At 41.6% G+C, this 21,098-nt stretch overlaps 1 protein-coding gene across 22 annotated transcripts in view; it reads right to left on the bottom strand.

Annotated features, from left to right (window-relative positions):
• The window catches only part of ttn.2 (titin, tandem duplicate 2), a 218,615-nt gene that overhangs the window by 144,237 nt on the left and 53,280 nt on the right, over positions 1-21,098 (bottom strand). For 19 of the 22 annotated variants that reach the window (XM_026144404.1, XM_026144415.1, XM_026144413.1 and 16 more), the window contains 31 exons: positions 20,788-21,066; positions 20,280-20,567; positions 19,898-20,176; positions 19,500-19,781; positions 19,133-19,411; positions 18,685-18,963; positions 16,797-17,075; positions 16,423-16,710; positions 16,046-16,324; positions 15,474-15,755; positions 14,960-15,238; positions 14,597-14,875; positions 14,238-14,516; positions 13,863-14,150; positions 13,495-13,773; positions 12,896-13,177; positions 10,909-11,187; positions 10,512-10,793; positions 10,132-10,410; positions 9,617-9,904; positions 5,841-6,119; positions 5,275-5,556; positions 4,403-4,681; positions 4,022-4,309; positions 3,358-3,645; positions 2,933-3,223; positions 2,282-2,569; positions 2,024-2,134; positions 1,649-1,934; positions 1,346-1,529; positions 1,184-1,267 (listed from right to left, as the gene is read on the bottom strand). In XM_026144404.1, the coding sequence (XP_026000189.1) occupies positions 1,184-1,267; positions 1,346-1,529; positions 1,649-1,934; positions 2,024-2,134; positions 2,282-2,569; positions 2,933-3,223; positions 3,358-3,645; positions 4,022-4,309; positions 4,403-4,681; positions 5,275-5,556; positions 5,841-6,119; positions 9,617-9,904; positions 10,132-10,410; positions 10,512-10,793; positions 10,909-11,187; positions 12,896-13,177; positions 13,495-13,773; positions 13,863-14,150; positions 14,238-14,516; positions 14,597-14,875; positions 14,960-15,238; positions 15,474-15,755; positions 16,046-16,324; positions 16,423-16,710; positions 16,797-17,075; positions 18,685-18,963; positions 19,133-19,411; positions 19,500-19,781; positions 19,898-20,176; positions 20,280-20,567; positions 20,788-21,066 (8,288 nt within the window). The remainder of the gene's footprint in view (positions 1-1,183; positions 1,268-1,345; positions 1,530-1,648; positions 1,935-2,023; positions 2,135-2,281; positions 2,570-2,932; positions 3,224-3,357; positions 3,646-4,021; positions 4,310-4,402; positions 4,682-5,274; positions 5,557-5,840; positions 6,120-9,616; positions 9,905-10,131; positions 10,411-10,511; positions 10,794-10,908; positions 11,188-12,895; positions 13,178-13,494; positions 13,774-13,862; positions 14,151-14,237; positions 14,517-14,596; positions 14,876-14,959; positions 15,239-15,473; positions 15,756-16,045; positions 16,325-16,422; positions 16,711-16,796; positions 17,076-18,684; positions 18,964-19,132; positions 19,412-19,499; positions 19,782-19,897; positions 20,177-20,279; positions 20,568-20,787; positions 21,067-21,098) is intronic. The other 3 variants (XM_026144425.1, XM_026144426.1, XM_026144427.1) reach the window with 2 other exon arrangements.

The following is a 21,098-nucleotide window of genomic DNA, read 5'->3' as shown; positions in this document are numbered from 1 at the left end:
TGCCGGTTCGAGCCCCGGCTCCGACAGTCTCGGTCGTTGTGTCCTTGGGCAAGACACTTCACCCGTTGCCTACTGGTGGTGGTCAGAGGGCCCGGTGGCGCCAGTGTCCGGCAGCCTCGCCTCTGTCAGTGTGCCCCAGGGTGGCTGTGGCTACATGTAGCTGCCATCACCTGTGTGTGAATGTGTGTGTGTGAATGGGTGGATGATTGTGTATAGTGTAAAGCGCTTTGGGGTACTTAGGACCAAGTAAAGCGCTATACAAATACAGACCATTTATCAAATCTCAGTGACCTTGACCTCAAGGTCAAAGGTCAGAAGTCAAGTTTTCTGAAAAACTTGTAAATGTGATCATTTGAGAACAAGGCAACGTAGGATTTTGAAATCGATACCATAGGTGTATCTACTAAAAGGCTCAGGGGAGTAAAAAGAAGTTAGCTGACTAACAAAGAAATCAGTGAGAGATTTCTAATTGCTGCTGGAAAACACTTTAGAGAGCTGTAGACACCCAGTTCACGATTAAATAAGCAACTCTTTCCGACCGTTGCAAGTAAAAGCTTTACTCAATAAAGTTAAATATTAATTGTACTGTGATTCAACTAAAACAAAATGTAAAACTTTGGATTCTACTGTGGGCCTAAGAGTATTACGGTGGCCCAAGGAGGGCAAACGGATTTAAGAAAACACCAGCAAATAGGAAAACGCTGCAAAAGCACACAATACACAATGGAAACAGAAAAAAGACAACGGGAATGAAAGAAACATGACAAAAACTACAAAAACAAAATCAGAAAGGAAAACAGAAGTGTTTCAGGGGACACAATAACTTGACGGAAACATTTCCGTTTTCTTTATGATTGTTTTCTGTATTTTCTTTATTGTCTTTTTGTCTGTTTGTGTTTTGTGTGTGCTTTTGCAGATGCTTTCAGTCCGTTTGGCCTCTCAGGGCCACCGTAAGATTCAGCTTCAGAAAGATTTTGTAAATTGATGTTGTTGCTGAATAAATCTCCTTTATTTTTATTTTTATACTGATGACCTGCACAAACAAAAGTTATATTTACCTTACTGCATCTTCCTCTCTGAAATCCATTTCTAAATTCTTTACAAACATTATGAAACGATGAATTTCAAGTTGCATTAACAGTAAAGCTTTGGTTTTCAAAACGGACTTTGCACATGTCCTGACCTCAGTCCGTTCCATCCTCTTCTGCAGGTCAGCCACCAGCCTGGCCATGTCCTCATCAGACTCTCTGTCTCCACGGTCTACCTCCTGTCAGCAACACAAACAAGTGCATTAGACATCCACAGATTCAAAATCATTGGACCAAGTGATTGTGGAGACCCTTACTTGTCTTCCACTTTCTTCAGCTCTCTCTTTTTTGAGCTGCTCAATTGCATGCAGTAGGCCTCGGTAGTCAGTGATACCGTACATCCGGGCGTATTTCTCATACTCTTTCGGGTCCACGTTTCTCAACAGCTCAACTATGTCAATGTCTTTTTCCTCCTGTGGGCTCTTTTGCTTTGATGGAGTTCTGAGAACAAGGAGATGTCATACATTTTTAAAGATAAACAAAATGACAATGACAAATTGAACGACATTTAAACGACATTTCAGTCTGAATGATTCTGTGTTGTCAGATTCTAAACTCACTTCTTCAGTTTAGCGCGGAGGTCTCCCTCAAGCATCACTACGTCCTTCTTTTCCTCTACGTGCATGTCAGTACTGCACTCGATCTCGCCATGTTTGTTGGAGGCGACACACCTGTACTGACCAGAGTCCGATTTCGTCACTTCTTTGATCTCCAGTTTGGCCTCTTGGCCCTTCTGTTCAATGGAGATCCGGCCACCATGGGTCACTTGCCTCCACTTCCCTTTCATCCACTTCACACTGGGAATGGGGTCACCACCCACCTTTGCGATGAAGGTGGCGGTTCCCTCTGTGAGCAACAGGTAGAGGAGTTAGATCAGAAATGCCTACGTTTTTACACATTTGGATTGTGCATTGTGCAAATGTTGAGACCCTCACTCTCGGTAACGTGTGCAGTTTTAGGCTCTTCAATGAAGAACAGATTGTCCAGTTTTTTGGATGGAGAAGCTGCTGGAGCTTCAGCAGGAGACAGAGCTGCTCCAGGTTTCTCTGCAAGATGACAAACTACAAATGAAAGATTCTCAAAAGCAACAAAAATCTGAATTTTTCAACTTTTGAGAAATAAAAACAATTACAAATAAATAAAATCTTAGAGTACAGATCTGAGGGGATTTAACCTTTTTTTTTTTTTTTTACCTTTGACAGTGACTTTGGCTTTGCAGAATTCGCTGCCAGCCTCATTGGTAGCCTTGCAGAGGTAGTCACCAGCATTGAGTTTAGAGACTGTGCTGATCTCCAGACATGCTGTGCCATCAGAAAAGCTGATTCTAGTGCTGCTGGATGGTGTCAACTCCTTCCTGTCCTTCATCCACTGGATCTTCAGAGGGGAAGATCCACAGACATGGCACCTGAGAATTAGCTTTTCGCCGTCATCCACAGTTGCTGGTTTGAGAGGTACGTCAAACACTGGGGGCTTCTTGGCCTCTGAAAGAGAGATAAGCCAGTCTGATTTATCTGACTGTACTGCTGTCAGTGCTCAGATTCAGATTCATAAACACATCTGAAGACCTTTAAACAAAGACTTCAAAGTAAATTCGAATAACAGGGTTAAAAAGCAAATATACATGAGGAGAAAAAGTCTGACTTGAAGCCTTCATTAGTTAACAATTTAAGCAAGATGTTTAACCAACAGTCCAAATCATCAAAGATTATAACAATGGAATAAAGAAAACCAGAGACTTCGATAAACATACCAAACCACTAAATAAGCTCTGTCATTTTTTAATCATTCCTGCTAGCTGTCATTCTGTGAGCATCAATTATGCTTCGACTTTAAATCAAACATACCTGAGATGCCAACAGTGACATCACAGGAGGCTTTCCCAGCTTCATTAGAGGCCTGGCACGAGTACCTTCCGCTGTCAATCACTTGGCTGTTTTTAATGCACAGCACTGCCACATTACTCTTAAAGCTGATGTCATACTTGTCAGAACTCTGTATCTCCATGTCATCTTTGAACCAGCTGACTGAAATGGGCTGCGACCCGGAGACTCGGCCCTCAATCTTCACCAGTTTGCCCTCCATGTCCTCGATGTGCTCTGAGGGCTTTTTGGTGAACACTGGAGGATTTTTGCGCTCTGAAATCAAGACAAGAAAGTAAGAATGATGAGAAGGGGAGCAGCTTTCAAAGACAAAACAATGTCCTTCGAGAGACGTGAATGCTTTAGAAGAGAGAGTCGAGATGGCATGAGTGTGCCCCAGGTTCAAATACCTTTGACAGTGATATCAGAGGAACAAGAGTCCTTCCCCATGTCATTAGAGGCGTGGCAGAAGTACCTCCCTGTATCTGATTTATCTGCCTTCAGAATGGTCAGGTGAGGTGTATTATCCACACAGCTAATCTTATAATTCCCCCCAGAGCGAATATCTTTGTGGTCTTTGGACCAAGTGACTTTAATGGGGGTAGAACCAGTCATGTGACATTCCAGCTCAATGCTGTCACCCACTGTCACCTCCTGTAGTGACAATTTCCTGTCAAATACCGGAGGGTATCTGGGTTCTGCAGAGTGGGGAATGAATGAAAGGAAGATAAAAGAACAAATCTTTAGATGGACACGATTAAACAGTTTGGGGCCTTAAACAGCCCAGCACCATCTGACCAAAGTGGTGTCAAAAATAATAAACAAAAGACATTTAGAACGTCTAGAACGTGAAAGAGAAAGGTGGTTAAGTACAACAGAGTGGGGCATTTTCAGAAACGTGAGGAGCAGTGATCAGAAGTCATGAGGTCTCCTAACACAGTTTCACAATAAATAGAAGACTCGTTTTTGTCTAGTCAGAATCAGTAGGTGACGGTGAGATATCTAAACGTTACACTGTTTGCTTCATAAGCATCCAGTATTAATGAATCAACCATCCAATCATGCGTCACACACCTTGCAGAGTGAGCTTGGCTCTGCATGAAGCTGAGCCCACACTGTTGGTGGCCACGCAAGTGTACTCCCCAGAGTGCCTCATCTCACTGTTGTTGATCTGCAGAACAGCTGTGTTATCATCGTACAGCATGGAAAACTCCTCCCCCTGACTCAGAGGTTTGCCGTCTTTCAGCCAGGACACCTCGATGGGCAATGAGCCAGCCACGCGGCACTCAAAGCGCACTGGCTGGCCCTCAGTTTGCTGCAGGCTGGTGATCTTCTTTGGGAATGATGGTGGCGTTTTAGCTTCTGTAAAAGATAAACACATGGCAGACATTAGTCTGAAAAGCCAGTGATTTTTACAAAGGTATAAATTCAGTAATCTGGAAAACTAGGTTTTACCTTGCACATTGAGTCTGCAGCTGGAGGAAGCAGAGCCAATCCTGTTCTCTGCTCTGCAGGTGTACTCTCCAATATCGGACTTGGTGGCTTTACTTAGCTTCAAACAGGCAACACCCTTTGTGTACTCCAGCTTGCAGGTGGGGCTAGACCTGACTTTGCCATCAGCCTTGAACCAGGACACCTTGATCTCAGGTGTGCCTGCAACCTGACATTTCAGACAGACAGCATCTCCAGCTGTCACCTCCATGGGCTCCAGTGACTCAGTAAAATATGGTGGCTCTGTGTGTGCAAACGCCAGAAAACATAGGGACACACTGTAAATTAAATCAGATCTGCAGGCTTTGGGACAGCTACACATATAATAAGTCTTGCTTTGAGTGTGGTTGTATGTATTATTGCTTATAGATTAACCTATCAGGCTTTTCCTCATCATATAGTCTTATATGCAATTTTACTGAATAAAAGTGGGCGACTGTAACATCCATAATGCAAAACCTCTGGCTTCTGTATGTTTGACGTTTCCATATTTTTATACCTTTGCAATGTGCTGATATCAGTTTGTTACTTATTACTGCAGGTTTACAACCACTGCACACTGCTTCTAAGTAGAGTCTCCTGATTTGCCTAATCAGAAGGAAAGACTTTGTTGAGGTGGTCGGCTCTGAAGAGAGTATAAAGTTTGACTCTCGATTATTACCTAATAAGGGGCATTTTTCATTCTTTTAACTATTCAGTTTGTGTTGCTCTTTCTATCTAACATTCACACACATTTGTACTCTGGTGGATGCATCGGACGCTTGCCCAAGAATATTTTGCAGGAACAAATCAACAAATGAACCCAAACAGAGTGGGTTCAGTGATCTTGTACTAACCGAGGATAGAAACCACTGCCTCACACGTGTCTTTCCCAGCATCGTTGCACACTTGGCAGCAGTATTTTCCTGCAGCCTCCTTGTCATCAGTGCTGAGACACTCTAAGATACAGGAGCTTTCTGTTGTGGTAATGTTGTATTTGTATGAAGCAAAGATCTGCTGGCCATCTTTGTACCAGCTCACAGTGATCATGGGAGTGCCCGTGTATGTACACTCCAGGGTTAATGGTTTGCCCTTCTCAACTGATATGTCCTTCAGCTTCTTTGAGAAAGTTGCTGGCTCTGAAAAACACAATATGTTATTAAAATGATTGCGTTAGAAGAAATTTATAGACAAGAAAAACCTAAAGTCGATTGCATTTAACTAATTAATGTTGCTAGCAGAAAGGTGTGTGGTGCCACTGAAAAGATATTTGCCCCTTTCCTGATCTTAAAATATCTGTCACATGTACGTGTTTTAATATTAACCAAAGGTAACAAAGTTACCCAAACCTTACCTGGGATTAACCACATTTTAAAAATATATATTTTTTAGTGAAATAAGAAATAAGTTCTTTCTGGCCAACCTTTGACAGTGAGATTCACTGGATAGCTTTCTTTTCCTGCGTCATTAATGATCTGACAGGTGTACTCTCCAGCATGAGATTTGTCCACGTTGTAAAGCTCTAACAGAACTTTGTTATCATCCAGGGAGAAATCGTAGCCATGTCCAGCTACGATCTCTTTCGTCCCTCTGAACCACTTGAGTTTGAGAGGGGCGCTGCCTTTCACCATGGCTGAGAACGTCACATTAGAGCCTGGCATGGCCTCCACTGGCTGCGGTGGCACCACAAACGTTGGAGGTTCTGGGTCCAAACAGAAATATCAAACATTTCTATCAGACATAGAATTGTCAGGGCAATAACAGAACGGGCTTAAACGATAAGATGACTGCATTACAATCTGAATTGTTGCCAAAAACTGTGATTTTTGCCTCAGTGAATAATAAAGGATTCTGATTCTACTTCTATCTTAACTGTTTAATAAAGGTATTGGGGGACAGGAGGTGGGGCCCGTCACATGTGTGGGCAGAGGACAGGTGGTCTCCTGTGGGGTGCTTGTATCTTTTCCCAACCTGGTTGGTACAGTGGTCCAGACAAGTCAAACACCTTGCAACCAAAGAAAACATCAGCAAGTAGAAAACTGCAAATTAATGTTCACAGTGGAATAAAACAAAACCTCACAAAAACAATATTGATTTAAAGGAGACAATAATGTGACGGAACAGCTGAGAAGGTGACTGATAGCAAATGTGTATCTACAGGATTGCATGAATCATGTGTTGAGCACACACATTACTCCAACACTTCTTTCAATCCACAGCTCTTGTCTCGCCTAAATAATTTTTAATGTAATTATATTTCCGTTTGTTTTGTGTGCTTTTGCTGCAATTGTCTATTTGCTGGTGTTTTCTTAGGTTGCAGTGCATTTGAACCTGCAGAGCCACTGGGAGTGGGGTCTGCCAGTAGTGAACACTATATTTTAGGGTCTTTACCTTACAATATAAAGCACCTTGAGGCAACTGTTGTTATAATTTGGTGCTTTATGAATAAATAAAATTTTATTGAATTCTGTTATTGTGAATTTTGATATAAAACACCACCTGTTACGCCTGAAACCGTTTTCTAACATTCTAACAACAGTCAAAATCCAAGAATATATCAGATACATTCTGCATAAATATTGATTTTTACAAGTTTATCAGTTCACTATTTTTAACACATTTTTTATGATTAGTTGTCATAAGTACAAAGACAGTAATCAAAGAACATTGTCACTTTAGATTTGATTTGTGATGTTGCAGAGCTCTGTGTGCATACTCTGATGAGAACAGACACAGATGGTTTTGTGCATGGACTGTAGGATTTATTTGTCACAGAACTGTTTTTCATTGTAAATGGTAAATGGCCTGTATTTGTATAGTGCTTTATTTAGTCCCTGTGGACCCCAAAGCGCTTTACAGTCAGTCATTCACACACTGGTGATGGCAGCTACATTGTAGCCACAGCTGCCCAGGGGCGCACTGACAGAGGCGAGGCTGCCGGAAACTGGCGCCACCGGGCCCTCTGACCCGTAGGTAACGGGTGAAGTGTCTTGCCCAGGGACACAACGACCGAGACTGTCGGTAAAGTGTGTTGGAGATAACCTCACAGGTGACACACTTGGCATTTTTTTTGCTGGCTTGTCGGTAGCAGCTCCTGAAACGCAAGTGTGGCACACATCTGTTCGACCAAATCCAGTTAATCTAAGCGCCAGTTAACCTGGAACAGCGGCCGCCGGTCCGAGTGTCAGGTGAACTGAACTTCAGGTAAGAAGTTATGACCTGCAGTCTATCTGGGTCAGATATCAACCAAGTTTAGGTGGAGTTCATTTTCCTTGTGCTGACTCTTTACAGTCAGTTACAATAACTCGTACTGCGTGCTAGCTAGCATGACAAACTTTTTATACAGCTGGGTGGGTGCTATGATGTTACTGATAGTGAACTTTATAAGGTTAGTTAGTAGAGTTGCCAACCGTCCCGTAAAAATGAAATAGTCCCGCATTCAGAGAAAATGTTACGCGTTTCGTATTGAGCTAAGAAGAGACGCAGTTTTTTTCAGCTATAATGAAAAAAAGACACAAAGCTGGAGTTATTCTGTCGTAACGCTGCACAGCTGCCTCTTCTTCTCTCATTCTCTCCCCCTGCCTCTCCTGTTCCTACTTCAATCATGAAACTGATCAATGATCAGCTGATCGGCTTTTCTCTCTTGTTTGTTTATCACTCACTTTGCGCCAGAAAGAGGAAACCAGCGGATGTCGCGCTAAACAACAGCAGCATGTTTAAGCTTGATCAGCTGTTGTTAGAATGTGTTTAATATTAATTTCTAGTATCAGCTGATGTTTGCTGGAGCCACAGCTGTAAAAGCTGCTGGTCATGATATCGGTTTGGATATCCTAAATGGTCCGTATTTGTAAAGCACTTTACTAGTCCCTAAGGACCCCAAAGCGCTTTACACATCCAGTCATCCACCCATTCACACACACATTCACACACTGGTGATGGCAGCTACATTGTAGCCACAGCCACCCTAATGAGAGGGAAACATGAAGGTGAAACCAGGAGATGTCCTTACTGAATCATCAGAGCTGAGCAGGTGATGGTTTACCTTTTAGGTGACAGGAATGAGTTGAAGGGAAGTTATGAACTGTTTCTGAGAGACAAATAACACCAGGATCCTTTTCTAAGTAGCTGACAGCTGGTAACTGCGCAGGGGCGGGTCTAGCAAAGTTTTGCCAGGGGGGCAGGTAGGGCATTAACAGGGAGAGGGGGGCACAAAGAAATACTTTTCTTTCTTATTCTCATTTAAAATGTCTCGCTTTTATTAAATAATTATCTAAATCTTGTGAACAAAGTTTTTATCTGACGTAAAATGTATAGAAATCATACATATACCAAAAAGACATCAAGTGTACATCACTGTCACAACAGCGTTTGTTTTCATTCAAAGGCTTTATGGCTTTACTACCTGGTGGGCCGGTCTTTAGTCAAAATGCCCGATTTTCTGTCCCAGTCCAGCCCTGCAGGTTATACTGGCAGTGTCACCATGCCAGCTGAATGTATTTTATCATCAGCCAGTGTTGTTCTTTATCAATATTACCAAAGTTTACCATAAGGCAGCATAGAAAGTATTTACTTGCTTTCAGGTTTTATTCAAATGTTAGTCTTTTCAGTTGTTTCCCCACTTTTTTCCTGTTTCAAAATCAAACATGAGTTTGTGAGAAGATTATCTTCTGTTTCTAATAAGCAGATAAAGTTTTGCATTGGCTAATATGCCAATTGTTTGTTACAAATGTTCGTATTTTAATATTCAAAAATGTTTTTGCCCAAAACATATGTGCACTATATGTCAGTAAAACTACTATGCAAATATTGCTGTCCTTGACTGCTGAGTAAACACTGACAAAGCACTGATTGTATCTCTTGTACTTTATCAACGCAGTATCTAAAAACTTTGCACCGTAGTGGTTAAAATCTCATTCTAATAACAGTTAAAAGCACATTCGGATTTTTAGGTTTACAGGGTTATTGAATTATGGTTAATGGTTGGTAGAAATTTTTTTAACATTATCTGCCAATTACATCTGCCACCCTTCTCCAAATATGTGCCCCTTCTTGGCCCCCCCAACAAAAATTTTCTAGACACGCCACTGCTTTTCACTGAATTAATTGGAGGCAGCTCAGAGAAACTGGTGCTGAAACATTCAACAGACAGCAGCAACATAAAGACTTCTTTGACTGGGATACTGGGATTGGGATACTGACCTCGAACAACCAGGAAGGCTGTAGTTTCTGTGGTTCCCGCCTTGTTGACAGCCTTACATTTGTATGCTCCAGAGTCAGCCAGCTTCAGCGTGAGCACCCTTAGTGTACAGTTGTTGTCACTGAATGAAATCTCATAATTTGGCCCACTCTTTATCTCCTCGTCATTGTGGTACCATGAAATGGTAAAAGGAGATGAGCCTGACACTTTGCACTCTATTTCTAAAGGTTTTCCAACAACAGTGGTACAGTCTTTCAGTTTCCGTGAGAATGTTGGAGGAATCGTCTTATCTGTTTCAGAGGGAAACAAACAATGCTGTTAAAGAGTATCCATTTGTCAAGAAAAGTACCGTAATTTTTGGACTATAAGGCACAATCGACAGTGCGCCTTATAGTCCGAAAAATACGATACTAGGGTAAAAGTACTTTCAATGAATCCTCTTCCCTCATGTCAATGGGGTAATGAGTGAACACACTGATCAGGATATTCCAGCTCATGGTACGAAGACGTTACCTACCTAAAACAGTGAGATTGATTTTACTCAGGTCCTTCCCAACTTCATTCATAATCTCAAATGTGTATTCTCCAGAGTCAACTTTCTCAGCAGACAGCACATTCAGGCTCGAAATCATCCGGGAAAATGAGATTTTGTATTTTCTCCCAGAAGCCAGCTCAGCACCATCTTTGAACCACTTGGGTATGAGCTCTGGGGTTCCACACACTTTGACCTCCAGGGCAGCCATATCACCTGCCGTCACACTCAGAGCATCCGGCTTGTCCACTATTTTAGCAGGCTCTGGAGTCAACAGAGAGGGAGCAGAAAATACTTAAAATCACACATTCAGGCTCCAGGTAGAAAAACAAAACAGAAAGAGAGAGAATTATATGATTACAAACCTAGAACAGTCAAGTTAGCGAAACACTCCACACTCCCAGCATCGTTTCTGAGTTGGCAGGTATATTTGCCTGCCGTAGTTGCATCAGCGTTAAAGATTTTAACTGCCACCTGGTTGTTTTCATAGGTGATTTTCCTGTTGTCACTGTCCCTGAGAATGTGATCCTTGTCTTGAACCCAGGACACAGTAATGGGTTCAGAGCCTTTAACAGTGGCCACAAGGGTCACCTCCCCTCCCAGTATCACTGTAATGTTTGACAGTCTCTTCACAAATGATGGTGGCTCTGAAGAGAGGAGAAAAACAGCGCAAAGGCAAAGTCAGCAAGGTGACAAAGTCATTTGAAAATCTAATTTTATTTTATATTATTTTAATTTAATGCTATCGCGATTTCTACTGACCTCTGAGTTTAATTGATGTCTGGCAGGTATCGCTTCCTACACTGTTTGACACTTTGCACTCGTATTCGCCGGCGTCTGAGGGCTCTATTCCAATGACATGCAGTGTGGCTGAGCTGCCCTCGCTCACCAGCTTAAACTTCCTGCTCTCCATGAGAGGTTTTCTGTCTTTAAACCAGGTGATCTGGAATGGAGCTGTACCACTGATCTCGCAGTACAAACTTACGTCCTTACCCTTCAGCCCTTCAACAGGCTGGGGTATTTTGACAAAAGATGGGGGGTCTATAGAAAGATGATGGAACCGTTAAAGAGGAATACACGAGGGAAACAATTCATGTCTAGATCTTAAAACTGGAATCCATAACTGTTGAATGAAGCTCAAAGCTGGCAGTGTTGAAAACGTTACTAGAGATTAACGGGTGGAATTTTTGTATGAACATGAAGTCTTAGAAAAGATTGTATATTTAATGTGGAAATTTTATGGAACAATTTGTCATGGTCCGTCAGTCCTCGCTGGTCGAACTGCTTTTAATGTTATGTCATTTGAGTGGTTTGTTTTTAGTCCCCTGTTTCCCTCTGTGTGCGTTTGTGTGTGTGGCCAGTGTGCCGGTTCTCGGGCAACACCAGGCTGGTGGCGTTCCCGGGCTAAGAACAGCCACACCTGCTCTTCAATCAGGATCCATCTGCTGCCAGTGATCCTCATCAACTGTCTGCTATTTAACAGTGTGGCTGGGCTTCGATCAACGCTCTATCGCTGAGTGGCAAAGTTAGCACAAGCCCGGCTCGCGGAAACTGAAAGCTGTCTCAGGCCATCGTCTGGTGAAAACGTTTACTAAATCGTTACGTCTTGTTTTGTCAGGTAATCACGGGAATTTTGGAAATCCCACTGTTTTGAACACTTTTTGCTTCTCACTGTTTATTCTAATACTGTAAATAAATTCACAGTCGCTACCAGGAAAGTCCTGAGTTTGGGTCATGTTCCTAACACAAAATTGGAATGTGGAATTTTGCTGGGGTCTTAGAATTTGTTGGAACTGCAATTAGAATAGCAGATCTCTAAGAAATGTGGAAAATGAAGTTGGAAGTTGTAGTGACAGCAAATCCGTAATTTAAGTGTGGTTTAAGTTCAGTGAAAATTTTGGAATTGTTGAAATTTGTTACGGAACTTGGAATTTTTCTAAACTGGTGTGGAATTTTGGGGAAAGTGAATTTGAACTATGATGCAGATGAGCTGTTAGAGTTGTAAACACATATTTGGTATGCTGCTGCGCAATCTGCTGCAAATACATCTGAGACTGTGTCATTTTTGTTCTATCGTTAATTAAAATAAGGGCTTGTACGAACTACTGCATTCTGTTTTTATTGATATTTTACACAGTGTCTCATCTTTGATGGAACTGGGGTCGGAGTTTAGAAATGTACCTTCAATATGTTTTTATACCAAAACGGTTGCTCTAAGTACAAATGGACACAGTTGTAAGACTATTGAGAAGTGTAGAGATGTTATGTTATCTTGCACTGCAGCTAAGATCATGGAATGATAGAAATGTATCAGAAACTGCAACAAGCCAGCACGTTTGTGGAAAAAAACCTATTTGTTGTACTGCAGACAGGATGGTGAATTCCTTTAGCGTTGTAGAAGTTCAAACATATGTTGCTGGAGCTACAGGTAGAATGGCTTGGATTTTAACAAAGAGCATTACAGTTAACTTAAACGGTTCCATCTCGGTAAGCGTGAAGCGTTATGTAAAATGTATTGGCTCAAGTGAAATGATCTGTTTTGACTTGCAGATTAACATTTTCAGCGGTACAAGAAAGGGAAAAGCCTCAGATGACCCTCGACCATACTGGATTGTTAAATAAAGTAGTGCAATCAGTTATGGATACCAGCTTTAAGCAGTGGAACACAGCTATATAACCCACCAATACACTGAACAGCCACTGTGATCAGAATAATAAAATATATTTCAGAAGTCCACGGGATGCTAACCTTTAATGGTAAGTGTAGTGCTGCAGCTCACACTGCCAGCATCATTCTGAGCCTCACAGGTGTAAACTCCATCATCCTCAAAACTAGTGGAGACCAGTTCTAGCACTGCTACTGAGTCAACAAACGACGTCCTGTAGTTGCCACCGTCTGTAACTTTGGTGTCGTTTTTGAACCAGGTAATTTTCAGAGGGACTGTGCCACTGACTTTGCACTCCAGGCGGAGTGACTCACCCTGCTTCAAAAACTTATTGGCAGGGAGTTTCAGTAGAAATTCAGGTGGTTCTGGAAAGCCAAAACACAGATATGTTATCAGCTGAGGAAACACTCACCATTTAACATGGTTAAGATGGGCAGGAGGTGAGCAGATGAGATAAGCCAAGAATGACGGGTTAGAAGGAAAAGCAAAATGGCTGCGTGAATGCCATACAAATGCTAAATATATTGCTTCATAGAAAACGCAGCAGTGGAAAAGCTGTACATAATAAACAAAATGCTGCAAAGCTACACAAAATGTAACTGAAGGATTGGGTTTTGCCAGCGATGAAGAAATGAGATAAATACATCTCTGCAAGGATTGATTTAAAACATGTAAATCCAACCTTTTACTGTCAGGTTTGCACTACAGTGTACGGAGCCAGCATCATTGCTGACTTGGCAAGAGTAGACTCCACTCTGTGTGACGCCCACTGAATAGAGCTCTAAGAAACAGGACAGCCCATCAAGCCCTATTAAACAAGTAGGCCCAGTCATAAGCTCTGTGTCGTCCTTAAACCATTTGACTGTGAAGGGAGGAGTTCCCTTAAAAGTGCCTTTGAAGCGTGCAGTGGCTTTGGGTAGAGCTGTCTGCGACTCGGGCACTGTCACAAAGCTTGGAGGTTCTGAACACAAGATGAACAAGGTTAAAGATGTACTCACCTTTGGTTTAGGATCATATGACCAATCATGTTAAAAAAAAGCAGTGTCTGACCTTTGACCACGATGGACCCACTGCATTCACAGCTTCCTGCTGCGTTAGTCAGTTTGCAAGAGTATAACCCTGCATCAGCTCTCTCTAGCTGTTCAATTTCAATGGACACAGAGTTGTCCTGCTGAATGAGCTTGTGCTTTAGACCACTAGAGATTTTGGTTCCATCTTTCTTCCATTCCACAGAGATGGGGAGAGAACCAGATATTTTGCAACATATCTGAACAAAGGACCCCAATATCTCGTGCATGTCTACCAGGGGTTTGATGAAGCTTGGGGCAATTACTTGCTCTGTTGCCAAGAGAACACCAAGACACAAGTTAGACTTTGTGAACATATTATTATGTCTAGCAGCAGCGGCGTGTTTTAGAAACTAACCTAATACAATTAGCTTGACTTTGCAGGTACAGCTACTGATGTAGTTTACCACCTCAAAGACATACTCTCCTTCATCCTCTGTCTGCGCAGCCTGAATCTTTAAGCTGCTGATATTGTTCTCAAAGATCAGCTTGTGCTGCCTGATGGACTTGAGCTCCCTGCCATCTTTCATCCATTTCACCCTGAGTTCAGGGGAGCCTGTAACCTTACAGTCCAGACTGACTGGATCTCCAACTGTAACCTTTACCACCTCAGGTTTCTCTGTGATCTGCGGAGGCACTAAAATCCCAAGCAAAGTCAACAATTCAGAACGTTTCTGAGCCAGAGTGTAAAAAGATTTTATAGCTGCAACTAGTTACCTTGCACTGTGAGGGCGGCAAAACACTTATCCTGCCCAGCCTCATTTACCACCTGGCAGGTGTATTTGCCACTGTGTATCGCCTCACAGGCAGGGATCCGGAGTGTAGCCACATTGCTTTCAAATGTTCTCTGAATCTTTGGATCCTCCAATATCCAATTCTCATCTTTTTTCCACTGTACAGAGGTGATGGGAGAGCCTTTCACAATGCACTGAAACTCTGCCATTTTACCCAGAACAGTAGCAGTGTTCTCAATTGTCTTGATGAATGTTGGTGGTTCTATTAGGAAAGAATGAAATATTAAAGTTTAAAGACCTCACCTCAAATGAAAATATGCAGAATTATTCTTCTGCTTAGACCAACCTTTGAGGCTTAGTGTAGTCTTACAAGTACAGCTTTCCACCTCGTTAGCAACAGTGCATTGATATTCACCAATATCTACAGCATCACATTTGTGCACTTCAAGACACACAGTGTCATTTAACTGAGAGAAGGCATGTTTAGCACTGGGTTTGAGCTCCTTTCCATCTTTGTGCCATGTTATCTCAAAGGGACCCGTCCCAGCAACTTGACACTCTAACATGGCAGTGGAGCCCTTCACAACATCAGCTCGAGCCAGTTCTCTAATAAATGATGGCGGTTCTGAAATGAGGGAGAGCAAACGGTCATGAACCTATTCTACTCCAGCAGGTCCATACTTGCTGGTCCAGAGGTTTACAGTTCATATAGGTAAAAATATTGGATAGCCCTGTTGTTTATTTTATGTTTAACTTAAATCAGATCAGTCTAGCTCTTTGTTTGAGGGAAACCACTGCTTTGAATTCAATGCTGTTGTAATTCTAGCACAATGAACATCGTGTACTTTGATTCAACACACCTTTGACCTTCAACTCCATGCTGCAGCTCTCACTGCCAGCTTCATTACGAGCTTCGCAGTAGTAAAGCCCACTATGTTTAACTTCAGCCCCACAGACTTCCAGTGTTGCCACAGAGTTGACAAAGGCCATCTTATAGTGATCAGTGGGGCTGATTTCAGAGCCTTCTTTGAACCAGTAGATGTCAATCTCAGGTGTGCCGGTCACCTGGCACTCAAAAACCTTACTCTGACCAGGACAAACTACAGACACACGGGCTGGGATCTGTGTAAACTTTGGAGGCACTAAGGAATAAAAGAGAGTGACTGATAAACCATCAGATGAACAACATGGGGGACACATTCACAAAGTGCATGTTTCCATCCAAGTGTTGATAACATTTTAAGCAAACTCATAGCAAGTTTTGGGAACTTGCAAGGGGGGTGTTTTGGAAAATTTAGGTACGAATTATCAGTCGAAAGTGGAGATTTAATGTGAATCAAAGGGAAAAGGTCAAATATAATGTGAGAAAAATGTCTCCAACAGATGGCTGGAGGCATACTTGGCAACTCAGTTTCACATAAAGATTAATAACCTTTGACAAAGAGTGTTGCTTGGCATGAAGCGGAGCCAACATCGTTCTGTATTTGGCAGACATAGTCTCCAGAATCTGTGGTTTTTGCGAAGAAGAGTTCCAGTGTGCTCGAGGTGTTATCTTTGATCACTGACCAGTCAGCACTGGACAGGATCTCTTTACTGCTTTTAAACCATTTGGTGGTGAGTGGTGGTGTGCCAGAGAACAGTACACTAAATTGGACTTTTGAGCCAGGCAAAACATTTATGGATTCAGGTTTTTCAAGAATGCACGGGGATTCTGAAAGACAGAGACAAAGCAATTCTGGGTAAAAATGCGTCTAACTATATTTCTTTGTACACATCCATCTGCTCAATGGTACAAAAATGTGTTCAGACCTTTCACAAATAAGACTCCAGAGCACTGGACCGTTCCTGCTTTATTTGTAGCAATGCAGGTATAATTGCCACTGTCTTTAGTGTCAAGATTGGAGATTTCTAGAAACGGAACATTTTCAAAGAATGTGCATTTGTGTTTGTCATCGGTCTGGATCTCTTTCTCATCTTTGTACCACTGTATGGTTATTGGAAGAGAACCAGACACGAGACACTCCAGATGCGCAAATGATCCTTTGACACCCTCTGTCTGTTTCAGTTTTCTTGTAAAAGACGGAGGAATTATTTGATCTAACATGGACAAAAGAAAAAGGCGAGTGAGAAACAAAGCAAGATTAAATTAAACAAAACTAAGGTGACAGACATTAAGAACAGACCGAGAATGGTGAGTGTGGCATCACACGAACTTTGTCCAACATCGTTTGAAACCTCAAAGACATATTCACCACCATCACTTTTCTGAGTTTTAATAATCTTCAACACAGAACTGGTATCTTTGCTCTGTACTTTATATCTCTGGCCTGAGGTCAGCTCCTTGCCAGCCTTTAGCCATCTGACCTTCAGGGGTTTTGTGCCTGAGAACCTGGCTTCCAGAGTAGCCGGATCCCCCTGAGTCACACTGATAGACTTTACCTCTTCTGTGATTTTTGCTGGTTCTGGGGTGTCCCAAAAAAAGAAAAACAGTCAGCAAAGATCTTAAAGCTTCCTATATTACAACACATCAATTACAAACCTCAACCTGAGCCTCCAGAACACTAAAGATTCTACACTTTGGTTCTTGTCAGCTTACAAGGTCACATTCATGTAATTTCAAGCATGAATGAGTATAAAAGTCATCAATGTTTCAGTCAAATCTCATTGTCTTGAGTGAAACTTCCTGCTAATATATTCAGATTTTAGAAAGCCATGTGAAAAAAAGTACACCTTCATTCTAAGGTTCCACATATCAGGACATTCTCGCTTAACTCAGTTTACTGATGTTTGCCAGCATTCGTTTATGCATAACTTTCTTAATGTCCCACCAAACTATTTATATCAGATTCCTGTTTCTGCTTTACAGTAGAATCTGTGTGACAATCACTTTGAAGTCTCTGTGTGCCGAGTTTCTTTTTTGCTTTTATTGTCAGCGTTGTGTGTTCATTTCTGAAGGAAAGAGCGTATGTTTGCTCTCATTAGGACAGAAATGTGTGTTGGTGTGTGGAACTTTAGCCCGATTTTTATATTCTTAACTGGCATTAATGAGACATTTCAGGGCATTTTACGAGGCAACAAGAAAGTAATGGAAAGAGTTGTGTAACGAATGACTTTCTCCGGTGAGTAATTAAGTAATGTGATGTCTCTGATATGCTATTTAGTGACGAGAGCCAATGAGAGCGAAGCAAGAATCGAAGAGAATCAAATTGAAATGTGAAGAAGATTGATAAGTGATATCACTAAATTCTTATCTTCTGATTTCTGGACTTTGACTAAGCCTTTGCAATACCTTTATTTTCTTTTTCGGCCATGATGTTGTAGTTTTGCTGGTGTACTTGGGAATACTGACCCTTATTTACTAATATGTGCATGGAAATGTTCCTACTTTGTGCAAAAAGTCTACATGCAAAATCACAGATGATGATATAAGTAATTTTTAATTTAAGACCATTTAAAATAAGGAATACTGTTATATGTTTAGATTAAAAGGTAAAAGCCTGCATCCTTACCTTGAATATTTTATATGCTTTACATGTATTTTTTTTAATCTAATTGTAATTCTGAGCACTTTGTGTCTTATGGTGTTTGAAAAAAACTGACTGATGACAAATAATTACATTATAATCATTATAATAATAATTAATATTATTCAAAGTGTGACATGGACACTCTTGCAAAAGTTGCAATATGTTGCAGTAAGCTGCCATGCCAGCAGAGGGAGACATTTTTTGCAAGCCAACATAATGATCACAGGAACACGTTTACATTTAAATATATATTTGCTGCTTAAATTAATAATTTCTGCCAATTAGGGACCCTGTAATGCATTCATACCTTCCTTCCTGACTGCTATTTACCCCGGTAATTCCTATGGTAATTCCTAATTTTAAGACCTACTAAGGGCCAGTTACATTTTTATTATGTCCAAATATGTGGACTCTTAGAATTGAAGGAGGGTGCACTTCCCATTTCACAGGACTGCAAGAAAACAGTCAAGTTTATCAACCTGTGAAGGCATACAAAGATTTTAATAAGGGTGCAAACAAAGTTGAGTTTAATATCTTAACCAACCTTTGACTGTCAGCACAGCAGAGCATGTCTGGCTGCCAGCCTGATTCTGCACCTGGCAAGAGTATTTACCACAGTGACTGCTCTGTAAGTTGGTGATCTGCAGTAGAGCAGTCTTGTTCTCATATGTAATCTGAATGTTTTCAGCCTCTTTGAGCTCATGGTTGTCTTTTAGCCAGGCCACAGTTATGGGCTCAGAACCTTTCAGACTGCAAATCAGAGAAACCTCGCTGCCAGCCAATGAGCTGAGGTTCTCCAGCTTTCGAACAAATGATGGTGGTTCTGCAAAGAAAAATGTAAAAAGCTGAGCAATCTCAAGTAAATTCCTTCTGAACAAAAAGAGAACTGTGCTTGCTAAGATTTCAAAAATATGATACAGATTAAAATGCAGCCTTTTGAAATGTAAGGAGAAGAGCTTACGGCAGCTAACAACAAAAGCACCTAAACTAACCTTTTAGCGTTACGTGACAATCACAGGAGGCCCTTCCCACTTCATTCTCAACACTACACTGGTACAAACCAACATCTCCTGTTTCTACTACCAGAACCTGAAGTGCTAGCAGGTCATCTTTCACAGTAATCCTGTGTCTTTTGTCGTTCCGAATCAATTTGGAGTTTTTATGAAATGACACAGTAAAAGGAGCAGAACCAGAGACTTGGCACTCTAGCATCAGCTCAGAACCTTTCACCACGTCCCTGTGCTCCAAGCTACGCAGAAACAATGGCGGTTCTACAACAAAACAACAGACATGTAATATAAATAGTTACATCACCAAGAAAAGAAGAAGTAAAATCGTTAAAACTAACACTAAACCAACCTTTGACTATAACTGTGCAGGTGCAACGGTCACTTCCAGCCTCACTTGATGCCACACACACATAATCTCCAGTGTCCTCTACTGTACAATTAGCTATTTCTAGAGTTGCCATCAAGTCGATCAAGCTCATTGTGTATTTAGTACTGGCACTGATCTCCATTTCATCCTTGAACCATTTGAAACCGATGACTGGGCTGCCAGTTACTTTGCACTCCAGCCTGGCAGAGTCACCACTGGTGATGAGCTTGGTTGCCTCGGGTTTCCTCACAAACACGGGAGGTTCTGATAGAAGAGGTTAATATTCAGTATGAGACAGAAGAGATTTATGGTTAATATCATATCAGTGGCATAATCTGAAGTCAGGTTTATGAAGTTGCACATGATACTAAAGACTGCACCTTTCACAAAGAGGACTACCGTGCAGTCTACCTTCCCAGCATCGTTGGATACTTCGCACGTGTATTTTGAGGTATCAGTGGGCTTTACAGAGTGAAGCTCCAAAGAGCTTGAAGAGGCATCTTTTTTAATGAAATAAGTGCCTCCTGTAATTATGTCTTTTTCTTCCCTGAACCACTTCACAGTTAAAGGAGCTGTTCCAGTGAATGCTGTTCTTAAGGAAACTGTAGTTCCTGGAATAACATCCTGGTCGTGTGGTTTCACTGTGAACGCTGGCGGTTCTGGAGGCCAATAACACAAATTTACATTTTACGTTAGTATGAAATGATTCAGAGATTACACGTAAAAAAACCAAATGCATAAGATAAGCCAAGCCTTCGTGACCTTTCACATAGAGCGTGCCACTGGTTTCTTTAAAGCCAGCTGAGTTGGTGGCTCTGCATTTGTAAACACCAGAGTCAGCCTTTTCTAGCCACATGATTCTCAGTATAGCAGAGCTGTCTTTAAATTCAGGCTGGAATTTGTCTCCAGAAACAATCTCCTGGTCGTCTTTGAACCAAGTCATGGTCATGGGCTGTGACCCAGACACCTTGCAATCCATGGAGACAGGATTATCAATGTTACCGTCAACTCTTTTCAGCGACTTGGTGAAAGCTGGAGGCATTATCCGATCTGGACGTTAAAGAAGAAAAATCATTTATTTGCAGTTTCACACTGACAGGAACCACTGAGCAAAATCCAAAAGCAAATAACATTGTACACACAACATTTTAGGGCTATAGCATAATGCATTTCCCAAAATGTATGAATACAATGTGTTTTCCGTGTAAACACACACAGCTAAAACAAAGGTTTTAAGAAATTTCAGAAGTAGCTGAAACCAGCAGCCAACCTAAGACAGTGACTGAGCATGTGCACTGGTCTTTCCCGACTTTATTTGCCACTTCCATTTTATACTCTGAAGTATCTCCTTTTTCTGCAGTAAGAATTTTCAGGGTGGCAATATTATCCTTCAGAGTCATCTTATATTTACGGCCACTAATGATCTCCTTCCCATCTTTAAACCATTTCACTTTGAGATCTGGGCTTCCAGAGACCGTGCACTCCAATGCGGCTGAGTCCCCTGCCGTCACACTAATGGACTCTGCAGGTTCTACAATCCTGGCAGGTTCTGGGATAAGACAGTTTTTAAGACAAAGAGTT

Source organism: Astatotilapia calliptera, chromosome 16 (genome assembly GCF_900246225.1).
Source record: "Astatotilapia calliptera chromosome 16, fAstCal1.2, whole genome shotgun sequence".
Taxonomy (NCBI): Eukaryota; Metazoa; Chordata; class Actinopteri; order Cichliformes; family Cichlidae; genus Astatotilapia; species Astatotilapia calliptera.
Note: the sequence above shows the minus strand (reverse complement) of the source record. Positions and strands in the feature narration are given on the sequence as shown.